Source organism: Lissotriton helveticus, chromosome 2_1 (genome assembly GCF_964261635.1).
Source record: "Lissotriton helveticus chromosome 2_1, aLisHel1.1, whole genome shotgun sequence".
Lineage (NCBI taxonomy): Eukaryota > Metazoa > Chordata > Amphibia > Caudata > Salamandridae > Lissotriton > Lissotriton helveticus.
In genome coordinates this window covers 1,207,939,942-1,207,957,687 of record NC_136059.1, presented here as the reverse complement: position 1 = coordinate 1,207,957,687, position 17,746 = coordinate 1,207,939,942, and the positions used below count along the sequence as shown (strand labels likewise).

At 44.7% G+C, this 17,746-nt stretch overlaps 1 protein-coding gene across 1 annotated transcript in view; it reads left to right on the top strand.

Moving 5' to 3' along the window:
- MTTP (microsomal triglyceride transfer protein) overlaps positions 1–17,746 on the top strand; it is a 324,058-nt gene that overhangs the window by 299,955 nt on the left and 6,357 nt on the right. Inside the window, exons 13-15 of the mRNA XM_078676089.1 lie at positions 1,910–2,007; positions 2,098–2,219; positions 5,784–6,011. Coding sequence (XP_078532215.1) covers positions 1,910–2,007; positions 2,098–2,219; positions 5,784–6,011 — 448 coding nt within the window. The remainder of the gene's footprint in view (positions 1–1,909; positions 2,008–2,097; positions 2,220–5,783; positions 6,012–17,746) is intronic.

The window sequence follows — 17,746 nt, the reverse complement described above, 5'->3', positions numbered from 1 at the left end:
CATAGTTTTGGAGGGTAACAGGTGAGTCTCCTGGAAGTATACTATTTGGGCTTTACGGCGGTGTAGCTGTGCAGCTATTCTGTGCCGTTTAGTGATAGTTCCCATAACCCGGACATTCCACGAGATGAAAGTATAAGATCTGGGAGTAGATATCATCAGGAAATAACGATGAACCTCCCCGGTCCCCAAACCCAACTACCACCACCCACATACCCACCCCCAAATCCCAGACCATGCGGCAAAATTACAAATAATTCAACAGAGTCCCAATACTGAGTCCAATGACCAAACTTTGTTTGACCAAACTGTGTAAACAAGATTAACATACTTTACATTTAACAGTTTCTAACGCCTGCGGGGGAAGGTCGCTAACACTATTAGTATCCTGACAACAGCAATGAGCAATATATATGAAAACGCCCAAAACTCGGGCCGGGCCAGGGAACTTTCTAAACCATCCCTACCTGTAGTGCAAAATTATTAGGAACATTGTATACAGCAAGGAGAATAAGCAAGCATGACTGAAATAATGCCACGTCAACCTAAACAGGGAACTGGTAGTGGACAGGGAGCACAATCCGGAGCAATTTTTCAAATAGTACATAAACAGTTACCGCCAGTGGATCATTGTTAAGTTGCGTGACCACAGAGGGGAACATCGCCACGCTGCCATCAGAGTCTGAGTCCGTATTGGCATCCTCGGACGGACTGGTACTAATGGATGGGTGAGATGTACGGAAGGTTGAGGCAGTTCGAATGGCGCCCTGCCTGCCCTCCATCACCTGCTGACGAAGCGGGGATTAGAGGCTGAACTCTGGGTAAGGAGTCCTCTCTTATGCATTGGGGGCGGGCACTGTAACTTCGGTTGCGAAGAATCCATTCGTCTGGCAGGTTGGACTTTGGGAAAGGTCTTGTCCAGCCAGTCCAATGCACTGTCAGGAGTATCAAAAAATAATGAGCGCTGATTATATATGATTTTCAGTTCTGCTGGGAACAATAAAGAAAATGTCAGGCCCGCTGCCCGGACTGGCGCCTTCACCTCCATAAAGGAAAACCTTTTACACTGTACAGCCAGAGTATAATCGGGGAATATTGGGAACTTCACATTATCGATCTGCAATGGGCCGTTATCCCTCGCCGCCTGTTACAAATGATCCCAGTCTCTATAGTTCAAAATCCAGGCCAATATTGGAGTAGCTATAACTCTACATGTGCAAAGATCACCAAACATAGATTTACTTTTGTAAGTCAGAGCCACGGTCCTTCTGTGATCTTTATATTGTGAACATGATTCTAAGAAAATCAAACTGAGGGACATAGAATATTACATGATTAGCAGAAATTACATATTGAATGGCTGATCTGTACTTCAACAGAAAAGATGAAAAAAATTACTATTTCCTTACACCTACTTACATAAAGGGCCTCATTACGGGGTCCCTGGTAACAGAAGTGGTAATTCCAGCCACTGGAATGGTATGGTAGGTCCAGGTGTAGGAAAAAACGCCCAGTTAATAGTTGAACCCTGAGTATCTACAGAGAAATAGAGACTAATTGAATTTGCTTCATCTGATTCCTATGGTTATTCCTCATTCAGAGCCATATTTTCATCAAGAGATTTCAGCTGCTTTGAGCAACTGGAGTCCCCTGGGAAAAGTGTGTGAGTCTGCAGTGTTTCTGCATTAATCATAATCCCAATGGGCCAATTAACTTACTTTACCAGGCTCATTGGAGATTACGTGTAATGATGGCCAAAGTGTTTTCTGGGTGTGGTCAATTAGTATGGTCCTTACAGAGAATGAACTATTGTCCTTAAATTAGACCCAAAAAATATGACTGTACACATTTTATTTATGACAATTTTCGTCTATTAATGTCCTGAAATGACATGACATGTTTTTCTCTACAGTAAGCTCATTCGTCAAGTTCTGAAGGACATGTGGGTTCATAATTTTGACCGTTTCTCGAAGACCGGCTCTTCTTCTGCCTATTCTGGCTATATGACACGTATGTATTGAAGAATGTAGGATGTATCCATGTATTTCTTAGGGCCATCAAGAGTGACTTCTGTCATAGTCCTTTCTTTCTATCTTTAAGGGACAGCTGATATATCTTCCACATACAGGCTTGACATTCTGTATTCTGGTTCGGGCATCTTACGGAGAAGCAATATGGACCTTTTCATACTCGGGAGAGGCACAGAGCTCCATGCTAGCCAGGTAATGGCCATCGCCTGAAGTAGACCGCTTGTGGTAATAGAACATAGCAGGCTGGGTCTTCTTCCAATTCCTCATGCATATATTGTCAGACCATCATGTTGTCGTTGTTCATGAAGCTCTAAAGATAGACTAGGAGAAAAAATTATTTTGTGAACGAAGTCTACTGAACTCCGCTTTTCTCATGGGAATCAGAAACTGAAGAAACTTGAATTGATTTTAGGCCTGGCTTAGCAGTGCAGCTGGAATTGACCTTTAGTAATAAATTGTTTAAAATGTATATAGAATCGTTTTGTTTTCCCCAAAGTGTGTATTTCTCCTTCACCTTATGGTATTGGTATTTGGCGTATGAGTCTGCCTCCTGGATGAGATATTATTTTACATCACAGAATAATCCCACATTGAATAATTTTTTTGTTTTGCTTTTTCACTGCAGTGTGCTTTTTGATGTTTTAATCAGGATTTACACTTGTCTGCAAGGGCACCTTTTCGACACTGATAAACAAGGATTGGCAAAACAAACGTGTCAACAGAGGCCTTCAGAAATTCCATTTGTATATTTCACACCTAAAGACCAGACCTACTGGCTTTACTAATGTGTGTTTGAAACTGACTTGGGTTAATCTATGGTGATGTTACTGTTTTCAAACTCTGTCAGAATAAAAAAGATGAGAACACAGCGTCTTTTTGTAACTGGGTATGATTTAGGTAATTTATCATTTCTCATGAAAAAAAACGCGTACCACAACAATACACAGTGCTTTGATCAATAATGCCATTTCAGATGTTTTAGTGATGTTATCAATGGTGCCGGGTAACATGTCAGGAGTGACGTAATATGTGAGGTACATTAGCAGTGCATGGCAAGGGTGTGAGTTATAGTAATTTAGCTCAGCAGTTAAAGTTAGTTGCAGATAACTATAACTGATGAATTTCATTTTTGTTCAACTGACATTTTCATCTAGTAAGATAATATTACAACACCTAATGATTACGTCACTTTTGTTGTGTCCTCTTGGCCACTGTTGAATGTTTTGCTAGCCTCTGCCTCGAGGGCTGGCCCATACAGTCACCCCACACCCATCCAACACAGGTGTCCCCCTGTTAGGTGCCCTACCAATGAAGGAGCCCGAGTGCATGTGCTCGGGGCGATTACTAGCAACTACAATCACGGTGTTGGTGCCTGTGTATTTCCACAGAATGTGGGCCTAGAGCCCAAGGATTCAACAACTTTGACCTTTGTATTTTTTTCAGTTAATTTCCAGGGATTTTTAACCGAAAGTCATATTTTATGACGATACATAATGCAAAACTCATGCCAAGCTCGGCATGGGGTAGGCTGCAGCACTTGCAGCACTTTCTGCACCCCCCAACAGGATTTTTTAAAAAAAAGACCTGGCGATGTCCCTCCCAGTTCTAGCGGCAGCACAAAGCCTAAAAAAATATAAACAAAAAAAGGACTTGCTCCTTTAAAGATTAGTGAGTTCTTAAAGATTGGTTCCTGCTGGTCATTTATTATTCATTTTTATGTTTTTTTTAATAAACAATTTTTCTTTTTGGGTGTCCCAATGCCCACCCGGGCACCCGCACCTTTTTTATGTGGGGCTGTGGGTGGCCAAGGTCTCCTGCTGCCGGCTCCCCAGCCACCTTCCTGGAAATTTTCTGGATTTTTGCCGTGATCCGCAGTACTCCCATAGGATTACAAGGAAAAAGGGGAGGCATAGTAAAATGACCCCTGAGATGGACCAGGGCCCAGTGGGCAATACGTATTAATTATTCAGAGAGGGGTGCATGTGTTGGACCCCCCTCCCAGAGCCGATGCTGGCCAAAGGGACATCTTCCCCCAGGGCCCACTTAATTTATACGGAGGAGGGGGGCATGCATAAGGTCCACCCTCCCCGAGCCTACAGCCCCGGGGACCCCATCCCCTGAGGCCAGGCATAACAGTGAAAGGGGAGGGACGTAAGGCTTCCCTCTGTGAGCTGACAACAGCCCAGATAAAACCTTATCCCCTGGGGCCCGGCATAATTATTAAAGGAGAGGGTGGTGCCTGGATTCCCTCTCCAAGCCTGGAAAGCTCCTGGGGACATCGTCAAAACATGATTATAGAAGAAAGGGGTGCACAGACCCCCCTCTGTGACACCAAGGGCCCTGGAGACCCAATCCTCTGAGGCCTGCTCAATCACCGTGTCCGAGGGAGCCCATCCCCAATACACTGTTTGCCTGCCTGTTACAGCTTGGGCTCTCAGTGGGAGATGAAAAAATGCTGCAGCTGGGTAGGAGCACACATTTGTTGCAATGCCAGCACACATTTGTTGCAATGCCATGCCATGCTGTTGCAGGCAGGGAAACTAATATTGCTCAGTGGGAGATGAAAAAATGCTGCAGCTGGGTAGGAGCACACATTTGTTGCAATGCCAGCACACATTTGTTGCAATGCCATGCCATGCTGTTGCAGGCAGGGAAACTAATATTGCTCCCGCCCGCCGAGAGCAAAGAAAAATACATGGCCCATCCAGGTGGGAGGAATGCCAGCTCCCACTGCACCCAGGATGTGTGCATGCAGGGACCTGAAGGGCCACAGGGCCCAGGGGGCTCTCCCGCAGCCCCCAACACCGTGTGCTGTGGGTTCCCCGGTATGCATCGGGGTATCGACATTAGCCCCCGGGGATGGGGTCCCCGGGACATAAAGGCTCAAGGAGGGGGCCACGTGCCCCTTCTCCATAAAGAAAATATACGGCCCAGGGAATGGGGTCCCCTGGTCCCATAATGGCTCAGGGGTGGGGGGGCAATGTACCCCCTCCCCTTGATGAAAAGAAAATATGTCCCCAGGGCCAAAAAAGGCAGAGGGAGGGAGTATGTGTGCCTCCCTCCCCTTAATAAATGAATATAGCTCCGAGGATGGGGCCAGTAAAGGCTCGGGAAGGGCAGCGCCTACCGTCTGCCAAATTTAGGGATGGCTGCCGGCCGAGGCAGACTTCTCATAACATCGGCAGGAACTGCAGTGATATGGTGCCTGTCAACGTTTTAAAAGTTTCACTGATTGGTCCATCAAAATAATGCTACCTAAGATCTGTCAAACATTTAACATGTTATTGTGTGTTCAAAAACAAAAACGCAAAGCTGGATTTTCTTTTTGAAAATACAAAACCTAATGACCCACTCACCATGGGAGTTGACTCTCGTGGTGTGGTGGACATTTTGGAGGTTTCACTGAACTGTACTGCCAGGCAGAGGAAATGTCTATTCAACTCCTCACTCTAAATCGTGTTTGCAGTCGAATGGACAAACCTCCGACAGCCCTCATGCCATTGAGACCTCAGACCATTGGAAGAGTATGTCAGTGACAGATCGAGTACCTTCTCTGCAAAACTCTGAATCACCCCCAAATATTTCATTAGAGCCAGAGTTGAATCACCACTATATGGTATTGCACCTAGGGATAATTATGCTTGTAGTGTACCTGATATAAATTATGTAAATTGATAAAGAATTATAATAAACTTGAAATGTGTCACTTACATGCTACTTTCTTAATGCATATCTGCTTCCATCGTTTGTTTTCAGGTTGTAATAGAAGCACAGGGTTTGGAGTCCTTAATTGCCGCCACCGCAGATGAAGGGGAAGAAGACTTGGAGTCCTTCGCTGGAATGTCTGCCATCTTATTTGATGTTCAGCTTAGGCCTGTTACGTTTTTCAAAGGCTACAGCGACTTGATGGCTAAAATGTTTTCAGCTACTGGGGAACCAATGAACGTGGTGAAAGGTCTTGTCCTTTTGATCGATCACTCTGAGGTAGTCATTCCTTTCAATGCCATACATATCTTTAAATATATATATTTTTTAATTTTCTTTATTGAGTTTTAAACATAAGATACATGTTACATTAGATACTGCATAATAATGCTGAAACAGCGCTCGAAATTACAATAGCTTGAGGTCCAAACATTTAGGAATAATACACCCATGACAGCATTCCGCATATTTTTTTAATGAAAACAGGTGGCAGTGTTATGGACAGCTATTAGTTTGCATTGTCATGCACTAGTATGAATTCCCACCAGAGGGGTCTAAGCAGAGGATCTAGAAGGGGATTGGGAGAGTGTGAGTGCCTCTAGATCAAAAGCCTGCATATATTGACGGGAGTGGGACCAGATATCCTTGGGCCGTGATGTGAAAGGTTGTAGATTAGCATATTCTTCTCCCAAACGTTCGCATCTGCTCATGTTATCAAGCCAGTCCTTGTCGGAGGGTGGTCTAGTCCCCCCCCCCCCCCCATCCAAGGGATAGCTCCATCTTTCCAAGGAGCAACGTCATGGAAACTAAGCAGCAAATCCCTTGGGGGACATTGCGAGTATAGCCTAGTAGGCCAACTACCTGGTCAGGAGTTATGTCGAATTCAGTCATTTTGGAAATCTGAGAAAATATGTCCTTCCAGAACTTAGCGATAACCAGGCACGTCCAAGTGAGATGGGCGGAATTGGCACTGGGAGCCTGGCGTTTCAGGCATGCTGTGGACCTGGTGGAGTCAAACTTTACGATATCTGCCAGGGAAAGATAATATCTATGTAGGTATTTAAAATGATTCAATTTGTGTCTGATTAATGGAAACACGTTTAATTTGCTCACAGCAGTACTTCCATATCTTGTCAGTTAGTGGTATTCCCAGCTCTTTTTCCCAGGTTTCCCTTACTCGAGTGGTCGTGTCCGGCCATAGTGCAAAGCAGGCACAATATAATTTGGATGTCATATACCCCCCCCATCAGACGCTTTTATTAATAAAGATAAGGGTGGGAAGTTTTCTGTTGGGAGAGGGTAATAAAGACCTGAGGGCACTCTGGATTCTCCCAAAGTTGAAAAGGTTCATATGGGAGACAGCCAGCACCCTAGAGGTCTCCGCCAGTTGTATAATTTGGCTGTCAGGGAACAGGTCGCCCAGGGTGGACAATGAAGGTTTTTGTTAGTGTGCGCTTAACTATGGCTTCTCTTGCAGGAGAGATCCATGGGTTATCAAATGTGGGGATGGCCTCGGCAGAGAGGGGTCCTCCGCACAGTATGTGGTGCATCATATGCCACACCCAACAGGTTGTGGAAACTCTGTATGTCTGTGGTTTTTTGTGGGATGCCACGCAGGAGTTGGGAGTAATTGGGAATGGAACAGACCATCTAGCTGGGCGTGCTCTAGGCATATATATGGTATTCGCACATCTGGATATTAGTGGTATGTATAGTGACACTGTGCAGCAAGGTAGTAGAGGCAAAAGTCCAGGACCCCCAGTCCACCCCGTTCATAAGGGAGGGTCCGTGTTTCCCAGCGTACATGGGGTCGATTACCCACCCATATCAGCCACAGCAAGAGGCTACATAGATTCTTGAATAAGGTTTGTGGGAGTGGGATAGGAATATTGATAAATAGATATAAATAGCGTGGGAGGACCACCATCTTAATAATGGATCTTTGCCCCATTAGGGAAAGGGGTAGTTTTATCCATCTCTATATCTATTGCGTATCTATTGCCAGTCCATAAATGCGTCTGAGGACCTGTTCCCTGTCTGAATGTAAATGTATACCAAGGTACTTAGTGCCACCTGACGCCATTCAAAGGGATATTCTGATGACAGGGGTTGGGTGGAACCTGTGAGTGGGAGTATTTCTGATTTGGCCCAGTTAATATAGAGCCCTGATAGCTGGCCAAATTGTATTATCTCCTGCATGAGTGGGGGTAAGTTATCTTAGGGCTGTCGTATAAACAGTAAAATATTGTCAGCATATAGAGACAATAGCAAGAGGCCATATATAAGTTGTAGGCCGCAGTGACTGTGTTTATTTTGTAGGGTCCTCACCAATGGGTCAACTGCAATAATAAAATGGAAAGGGGAGAGCGGACACTCTTGCCTAGTCCCTCAAATATGTATAGCATTTGTAGGCGCTCCATTTATTCTGAGGCATGTAATTGGTTTAATGTATAGCAGCATAATCAATTATACAAAGTTCGGAGGAATTCCCATTTTGGCTAGAACGGCTATCAAGAATGGCCACTTTACGGTATTGAAGACCTTTGCTGCGTCTAAGAGGGCAGCCGTAGCTGGGATATCTTAGGCCACCTTGTTCAAACCTCAAACAACGTTCAGAGGTTAAGGAAAGTCGAGCTGTGTGGGACAAATCAGACCTGAGCCGGTGGGATAATTTGTTCCATCAAAAGTGACATCCTGTTGGCTAAGACCATAGCTAGGATTTTTTTATCTACGTTAAGTAGGGACAATGGGCGGTATGATGCACATTTACTTGGGTCCTTGCCCGGTTTCAATAAGATCGTGAGGACCGACGCGTGGAGTGTGGGCAGTATTTCCCCTGTAGCTAGGGATTTATAATATAGAGCAAGGAGTTGAGGGGCCGACAGCTGTTTAAAAGCCTTATAAAAGGCTCCAGTGAGCCCATCCTGGTCTGGAACCTTAGAGCCATCTAAGTCGGTACTAGCTTGTGTGACCTCTTCAAAGGTTAACAGCTAATTGAGGAATTCCTGCTTCCCATTCGATAACCACCCAATGGCTATGACAGCGAGGTAGGAGGCAATGTCTGACTGATTTGATGTGGTGTTGAATTTGTATAGGTTTTTGATATTACGTTTTGAATTCCTGTATGATGTTTGTGCTATCCCAGCTACATAGTTTTGCTGTCTATTTGGGCACAATAGTCTAGCTAATGTGCGCCCTGGCATTTCGCCATCCCCATACCTTCGCATGCTGGAAAATGTTCCCATGTATTTAATTTCCAGTTCAGCCAGATCCCGGAATTCCATTAGAAGAGTGTGACGGTGGTTCGTCAGTGGTGTCCCCTCCCTCTTTGCATCTTGTTCCTGTATGCGAAGGGCGTTTTCCACTTTTTGCAGTTGTGTGCGAATATCTCAGAAAAAAATCTGCATGCTTGGAGATGCAGACCCACGAATATATGCCTTGAAGGCCTCCCACAGTGTCGCCTGAGCAGAGACCATGCCTGTTTTTATATCAAAACATTCTATGATGGATGTCAGTAGTTCCTCGCGGAATACTGGATTTACTAGTGCCTCCCCATGAAACCTCCAGCTATAGGTCGTTGGGCAACTGTGTGGAATTTCTAACTGCAGGATGAGTGGGCTGTGATCCGAAAGCGTTCTTGGAAGGATTGTGACAGTGTCTACCTATTGGTGCACTACTGGTGAGAGGAACCAATAGTCCAGTCTAGAAGACATCATGTGATGCTGAATATGTAAATGTAAATGTAAATGTATTTCGATTTATATAGCGCACTAATCACCCAGGGGTCTCAAGGCGCTTGCTTAGGGAACCCGTCCTGGTATTCCCCTCTGAGATACGCCGGCAGGGTATTCACAAGGTGAAAGCCAGGCATCCCGCCGCGAGGGGCCGTAGTGGAGATTAAGCAAGCTATTGCTCAGAGTCGCAGAGTGTGACCCCGTGAGTCGAGTAGGCAACGGAGCGAGAATTGTCGAGTCCGTGGAATTTTTTGAGCCCGAGACCCGCCGAGGCGGGGAATCGAACCCTGGTACACGGCTGATCTCAGCTTCCGGGTCTGCCGCCTCTAACCACTGAGCCACGCTTCTCCACAAGAAGTATATGAACCCTGGTGCAGACATATTACCAGTGCGCTATACATCCAATAGGAGATACAAATCAATAATATGTTGGAATGCCTCCAGAACATGGGGTTTGCTAGGGGGTTGTGTGTTGTGTGTGTCCCTTTGGGGGCCTTATGTCATGTTCAGGTCCCCTCCCAATATCCAAGCAGGTAAACAGCTCCTGTAAGAACTCTGGGTCATCTGTATTTGGTGCATAGACATTAATTATGAGGATTTTATGATCCGCTAGTGTACCCCGAACGTACTGGTATCTGCTGTTTGAGTCTGAGTACTGGGTCTTTAGGACAAATGGCACAGTTTTATGAATAAGTATACAAGTGCCTCTGGAGTATGAGCTATAGCAGGAGAAACACCTATGTGTTCCTCACTGTTTTGCGAAAGAGGGATCGATATATGGAGACAGATGAGTCTCCTGTAATGGGGCGATGTTTACATTGTGTCTACTTAGATAGGAGGGTACCTGTTTTGCTTTCCACAGGATGTTAATTCTGCAGATGTTCCAGGATATAAAGCAGAGTTCTACTGTCCTGGGGATGGCGAGGGGGGCAGTATTACCAAGGCATTTTGAGCCTGAATGTCATCATCGTTATGGGAGCAAACCATCAGTATCCAATGCATTAATACAAGGCAATTCAAACTTTTCATTGCAATAACTAAGTGAAACATTCCCCAACCGTCCCACACCAGGTATAACTTCATACAGCGAATCTCCATATCTCTAAGTGAACAAATGAAGGTAAACTGAAAAAAAAGATATATTTTTCCCCTTGTACGGAGCCTTTGGCGTACGCCCGGGGGCATAATGGAGACTCGGCCATGACAGTCCTTAGTAATTAGATAAATGCCTATATTTTTAACCAACCCCTAAATTTGAAGGGGCACACGTGGCATTCTTATGCCTGACTTTCTGTAACTAAGGGCCTTCAAGAGAAGCCCAGCAACTTCAAGATTCATCTTGTGTGCCCGGTAATGTACCATTTTGATCATCCATTCCCCGATCCGTAAGAGAAGGCGGGGTGTGTGACGGGACCCCACTTGTATTTTTGTGCAAAAGGTGACCGCATCTGCAGGGGTGTCTAGAATTCTGGAGCGTCCTTTGTGTTCAATCCTGAGACACGCCAGGTATAACATGGCGTATTTGAAGCCCATTTTGCAGAGCGTATTCTTAACAACATTGAATTTTCTCCTGGCCCCCTGTACTATGGATGTGAAGGCAGGGAATATTGAAATGCCAGTTCCTTGATACCACAATGGTTCTTTTTCCCTGGCTATTCTGAGCGTACTGTCCCTGTCTCTTTAGTTGAGGAGGCGTGCAATGATGTACCTGGGAGGTTGATGCTCTCGCTCAACCGCGAATGTGGCTGAGGAATTAGAGCGGTCAAATAGGTCAGACAATAGATGTTCTATAATGACTACTGGGCGTCCCATGTTTGTCATTCCAGCAGTTCCAGAACTTCTTATATTGTTGTGGCGTGACCTCGATTCAAGGTCTTCGTTTTTCACTGCACCTTGTTTTAATAGGCGTTCAACCTTTTCCAGTCTTTTTTGCATGGCCATGGAGGTGTCCACTAGGTCAGAGACCTTTTTCTCTGCTTCTCCTAGCCGTGCCTCTTGCTGATCAATCTTCTCACCCATCTTGTCAATGCAGCTTGATGGAGTATCGAAGTGGGCATCCATTGTGCTGAAGCCAGCCTTTAGTTCTGCCATCAGTGTCTCCATAGTGCTCGTGGATATGATGTGCTGGCCTCTCCCCACGGTGTCCTCCATGTCAGAATGGGCGACAGAGGAATCCGCAAATTTGGCACGGTCAAACGTAAGCCGCCGCTGTTTGGGATCAGTGCGTCCCATTCTGGTGAGTCCGTCGCTCCTAGGTAGGAGTCTGAAGTGAAAAGGATGGATTGCTATGACTGTAATTGCTCCTAGGTCAGAGTTGCCTATGAATGTGTGATTCTTCTGCGGCCCAGGTATAACTTAGCCACTGCAAGTCAATGGTACTGGAGAGGGCACGCTTTACTCCCATGGGCTACTCATTGGGTTGGTGGGGGGCAGAGAGGGGGCAATTTCTACAGGCCTTATAGGTGTCAGGCACCTAATCCCTGACCTGCCACACCACCATTCCCTCCTCGCAATGAGGTGATCGAGTTGCCCTGTCACGGGGCCCGGGAGTGCGTGACAATTTGCAGGGGGGGGGGGGGGGGGTAATGGTCTGCCTTCTCCCAGATGTGGTTCTATCCTGGCCCCAGTCGGGCGTACAGTCCCCGGGTGCTGTGTGGCAATATAGCAGGGAGGAGGGAGACTGAGAGGGGGCGACCGGCACTACAGGCCCTATGCACACCAAGCATGTGGTCTCCTACCAGCCATGCCCCTGTTCCTCCCACGTTGCAGGGCATCAATGCTGTATAGTCCCCAGAGCCCCAGCCACAAAGAATCATAGGGGGAACGGCCCCTACGTGAGTCGCAGTGTTTGGACGCAGCCATTCATATGCCTCTCACATTGATATCTCGCGGGCCCATCCTGTCTCCGAGACGCGGCCCGCCATTTTCCAAATATGTCCTACGCTCCGTGTTCAGCTCCGGACAAGGCTATGTGTTTCCAGGTGCCTCTGTACAGACAGTGGAGAGAGGTGAAGGGGTAGGGGGCTTCTGCGCTGGCGGGCCTGGCAGCCCTGCCTCAGGCTCACCCGCTGCCCCTGTCACCACAGGGCCTCTGACGCTGTGACGGCGGGGCCCCCTAACCTCACGTGCTGCTGTAGGCCCCATCCCGCAAATCCACCCTGTCACCTCAAAGTGGGTCTTGCGGGTCTGCAGTGTGCTGGCAGATGTTTCGGATCAGGTCACACATCCTCAAAGCGGTGGTTACAGCTGAAGGCAGACTGTCTGTGCCTAAGCCTCACGAAGGTGCGGCCATCTAGGTGGCTGCCATGGTCACACCCCAATGTCATTAAATATTTAAGTTTTCTTCACAAGAGTATAGCATCAGTTTGAGGATAAAGTGTTCTGATAGATTTACCATGATCGCTCACATTCATCATGTCAAGTCCACCATGGCACGTTCCTCATGCCTTGCAACATGTGATGCCTGCCTACAACTTCTCCTATTCACTATGCTGCTGCTTCCCCTACTTTTTTAATTGCCTGTGCTTTCTCCTCAGTGATCCAACCTACCTAAACTTCCCACTATGCCATGATTTGGAGTAATTCCCCGTACTCAGAGTTTTTGTGTGCCCCTTTCTGTTATATGTATTCCCTCTCTCTTTCTCTATTTCTATCTCTACCCCCTCTCTCTGACACACTTTCTCACTATATCTCTTCACTGCCAACACATCTTTCCATCTTCCTTCTGCTATATATTATCAGTTTAATACTGTGTGCTACATAAATACATCTTCTCTGTGTGTCTCAGTTGTTCACGCTATTCAGACTCAGCCTAATCTGACTGCCCTTATCCCCCCCACCATTGATGCTTAGCCAGAAAGTATCAAAGGAAAGAGAGAGAGAAAGAGGGAGAGAGTGTGTGTGTGTGTGTGTGTGTGTGTATACACTTGCACTTTTAGTCCAGCCACTGAAAACAAAATGAAATTATCTTACACATTACAGTATTTAGTGTACATGCGATATATATACCATTATATTTTTACATAAATTGTATTTTAGGCACGTGTGGGGTTCCTTGATCCAATATTCAAGTTAAATTCTCCCATCAGGTCTAGCTGTACTGCCTATGGCCAATGCTTGTTGGTTTATGTGTCTTGTAGATAGTCTATTGTCTAAGATCGCAGAATGGCATATCTGAGTTATTTCACTTATAGCATCCAAACACATGTCTGTGTACTATATTTGTGCACCCATCCATGTCACAGTGAGCAATGATACCTTAGTGATTTTTAAGGGGAAATCCCATACCACTGGTTAGTGGTGACCCTTGCTTGGAGATTAGAACACAATTTATGCCAAATACTTGGAGCATGAAGAATGGGTGAGTTTTTCTTCTTCATGCATGTATTTAGAGAAAGACGCAGAACCTTCCTTGAAATGTTATACATCTGTGTGCAATGGAGACATGAATCAGTTTTAAATGATTTTCATACATTTGTGTGCCCTCCAGAGTCCACTGTATGATGCTCCACATCATACAGTGTTAATTTAAGTAAATGGTTGCAGACTAGGACTTACTTTTTACCACCAGACTTTGACCTAAAGTGAAAAAAAGTAAAAGGAGGAAAAAAGAGGAAGAAAAAAAGAGCAACAAGGGAAGAAAGCAGGGATGAAAGAAGGTGCAAGAGTGAGCCAAAGAGACAGGAAGGGTAAAATGGTAGAATAAAGAGGCATGGATACAATCAACAGTAGGCAGCGTTGGTGTTTGTCATTTGGCAAAACTACTGGGGGAGCCCTTTAAAAAGAGTTTGGGCAACTGCACTTCCGCGGATGATCAGTCAGGAGCAACTCTGCAACAATCTATGTTTAGGCGCAAGATGTTGTTTTGAGATAAGTGACTTCTCACAACAGTTGTGCCATCACTTCGATACTACACCAGGGTTTTTACCATAGTTCCCATGATGAACCTGCAATGACGATGAATGAACACTGGGGGGCGTTTCGAAACATTAGTTTCATTCCCGTAAATAAAACACATGTTGTAATTTCCTGAGGACTGTAATTCCCTCTTTTCTGCCCTTCTCCCAAAATTGGTATGTCCCAGTTGGAGCGTGCTCCATTTACAATGTTTATAGTGTTCTGCCTCTTGCCATTAGAATGTGAGCTGTTAATGGTTTTGCCAAGAGCCTAGGAAACAACAATATATGTTTCAAACAGCTTTTACTCTTTCCTCATCATTTTATGAGAACTTACCACAATATTTGGCGACAATACCTACCTGCACAGTGGGCAGATTCTTGTTTCCTCTCTTTTCATTTGGGTTCCTCTTCGGCTGGAACTCTTTGTGTCATTTCTGTCACATCTCCACTCATCCTTTCCAATGATAGTTGTCTTAATTGGCCCAGCTCCGGATTAGTGAAGTTGCCATTCTGTGGGTTTTCTTTTCTGTCACGTTTACTTTTTCCGTCAGTGACAGTGGCTGGCTCTTTACGAAGTATTTGCTCAGCATTAAGAGCCTATTTGTCTGATGGAGCACTGATGGAGGCTGACTCCGCCAAATTCCTCAGAGGGTTGAGTCTCCTCATAAACCTCATTTGTTGCTTTCTCCAGGAGAAGTTTTCTTTACAACATGTGATTTTTGGGCAACGTTTCTTTAATAGGTCTCCTATTGGGAAAGTCATGAACTGATTGGCAGTGTAGTAAGTGAAGGTTTGCAGCCTAATTATATATGTCACGCACACTTATGAATGCAGCTGTGTGATTGTGCTTTTTAAATGCATTTTTGAATCCTCAACAGTCTTTGTATGTTTATCCAACTTGATGGGAAGTGCGTGTCATTAACGTAATTTTCAGTGACATCACACTAAAGTTAAGCTTTCTACAGATGTGGATACTGACAGGGCATCTATTTGTGCTTGCCAGTGCCACGCATACTGAATTACGGTAAGGCATTTTAATATACCTAAAGTGTTGTGTAGTCCCTATAAATCTATATAGGTTCTGCGTGTTTAGACAACATAAACTGTGGGAATGGTATCCAAACTGATTCCAGACCCCCCCACTGGATATGTTCGCCTGTATACCAGCTAGCTCACAGTGCCACTATGAACCCCTCTAACCAAGGAGAAAATAATTTCTGGCAACTATCGAACATGACAACCCTGAACCCACAGGGATATTGGAAACAGTACAGTACTTTTCGATCAGTCACTCGTGCTCACTTTGTCTCAGAGAGAGATACATAATAAACGATGGGGACGTTTTCAATAAGCATTTATTGAATCAGGGTCATTCTAGTGTAAAATATGTGTGCTGCAACAACCATGAGACAGAAACAGATATATACGATCATGAGCACTAACAGAGTAAATAGATGGTAGTCTTCTATGATAGTGATAAAACAATGAATATATGCAGGCATATAAATTCATGACAGTAATAATGCATACTTCTACGATGCTAACCCTAACTAGATGTACCTAGCATGTATGTAGGTGTATAACCAAGAATCCCCCTTGGATAAGCCAACCCCCAGACCTGATGTGAATTGACGAAGGACCCCGTCTTGGTCTCAAGATGGATGCCCTGCAAGGGATGTCAGACCACTGCATGCTGGAGTGTCTGTGTGCAGGAGCATCAGCGTCTCGTGTCAGCATGTCAGCATGGACGTCTTTCATCTCTTCCTGCCCCAGCCTAAATATGGTTCTTATTTACCCCAAAGGTACCCTCAGGGGTTCTACCTTGCTGTGTCATGTTGGTTGATGATAGGGATGACCCTTATATGTAGTTAATATGCAGGAGATGCAGAAGATGGTAGTCCTCCTGTGATTCTGAGAAACTTCATGCATAATAAATGAGGCTAGTTTTAGAGAAAACCACACAACATGTATGCAGTACCTAACGAGGTAAAAGGTCAGGACAAATCTGTTATATAGCCAATGGCATGGTGAATGTAGGTGAGAGGTAAGGTGACTACCCAGGCCAAAAGTGCTAACTCTTTATTGAAATTCACTTCAAATATTCTGGCTTCAATATTCATAAATTTCAAGTAAGACAAACTGTAAGAGTGTTAATTCAGAGAAACATCATTTGGCATATACTAATGAGCATGTTGTATGTTCATAATTTACTGTACTGTAATACTGTATGGGCAATTTTAAACTCATCTAGCATAGTCATTTAGTGATCTTAATGCTATATTTAATTTATTTGTAATAAGATCTCCTACTATGTGTCTCTCTATATACCATGTTTTCACCAGTTATGGCCCCTGCATGCATAAAACATCCCCCTCTATTTTAAAATGAAATTTGAGAACTTAACCTGCTTTGGAAGGATGAGTGAAGATGTTTTAATCTTAATTGATTGACATAGGGGTGAAAAATGTATCCCATTAAGAAAATAGCATACCCTACTGCACAATTTAGGAGTACAAGTCAGGACAATCTATGAGACACTACTAGAACCAATAACAGAAGAAGATTAAAATGATCCTAATGTGTACAAGTTAACATTTATAAAATTAGAATCTTAATTTGGAGATAAAAAAAATGTGGTGCTGGAAGGGCATACATTTTTCAGTAGGATCCAAGGTAAACAAGAATGTGTAGTCAATTATATTGCAGCATTGAGAGGTCTATGCAAGTTAACTGAATTTGGCATGTTATCAGACTCACTGATAAGAGATCAACTAGTGAGGTCCACTAATAACATATTGATATTGGCATGTCCCAGTTGGTGCACGCTCCATTTACAATGTTTAAAGTGTTCTGCCACTTGCTGACAGTTGGAATGTGAGCTGTTAACGGTTGCAGTGAGGAGATTAGGAAACGACAATAAACATCTTATACATCTTTGACACTTTCCACCTCATTTTATGAGAACTTACCTAAACAACACATAATATAGCACATCTGAAACATAACACCAGCAACTATTCATTTGAAATGTCAAACGGTAATGTTCATTAGAGCAGAGCATGTTACACTTTGTTCTGAACTACAGCCACTGGCATTCACTGATGGTATCAGAGAAAAGGGTGATGGATGTAGGGAGCAGAGGTGATTTCCTGAATAAGTGGGGCCACAGTGTGTATATTAGATGGCATGTAAGTGTCCCCTAGTGGTGAGGAAACGAGGGCAGAGCCAGAGGCCCATGTTGGCCCTGTTGTCTAGCAGTCCTCAGACTGGGAAGGCCGGGTGAAAATGATTGGCAACCGATACCTATGTCTCTAATTCTAAACTACATAAAAGTTATTGTTTTTACAGAAGGTGGCAGTGATGTTCTCTCTGCATTGTTTTA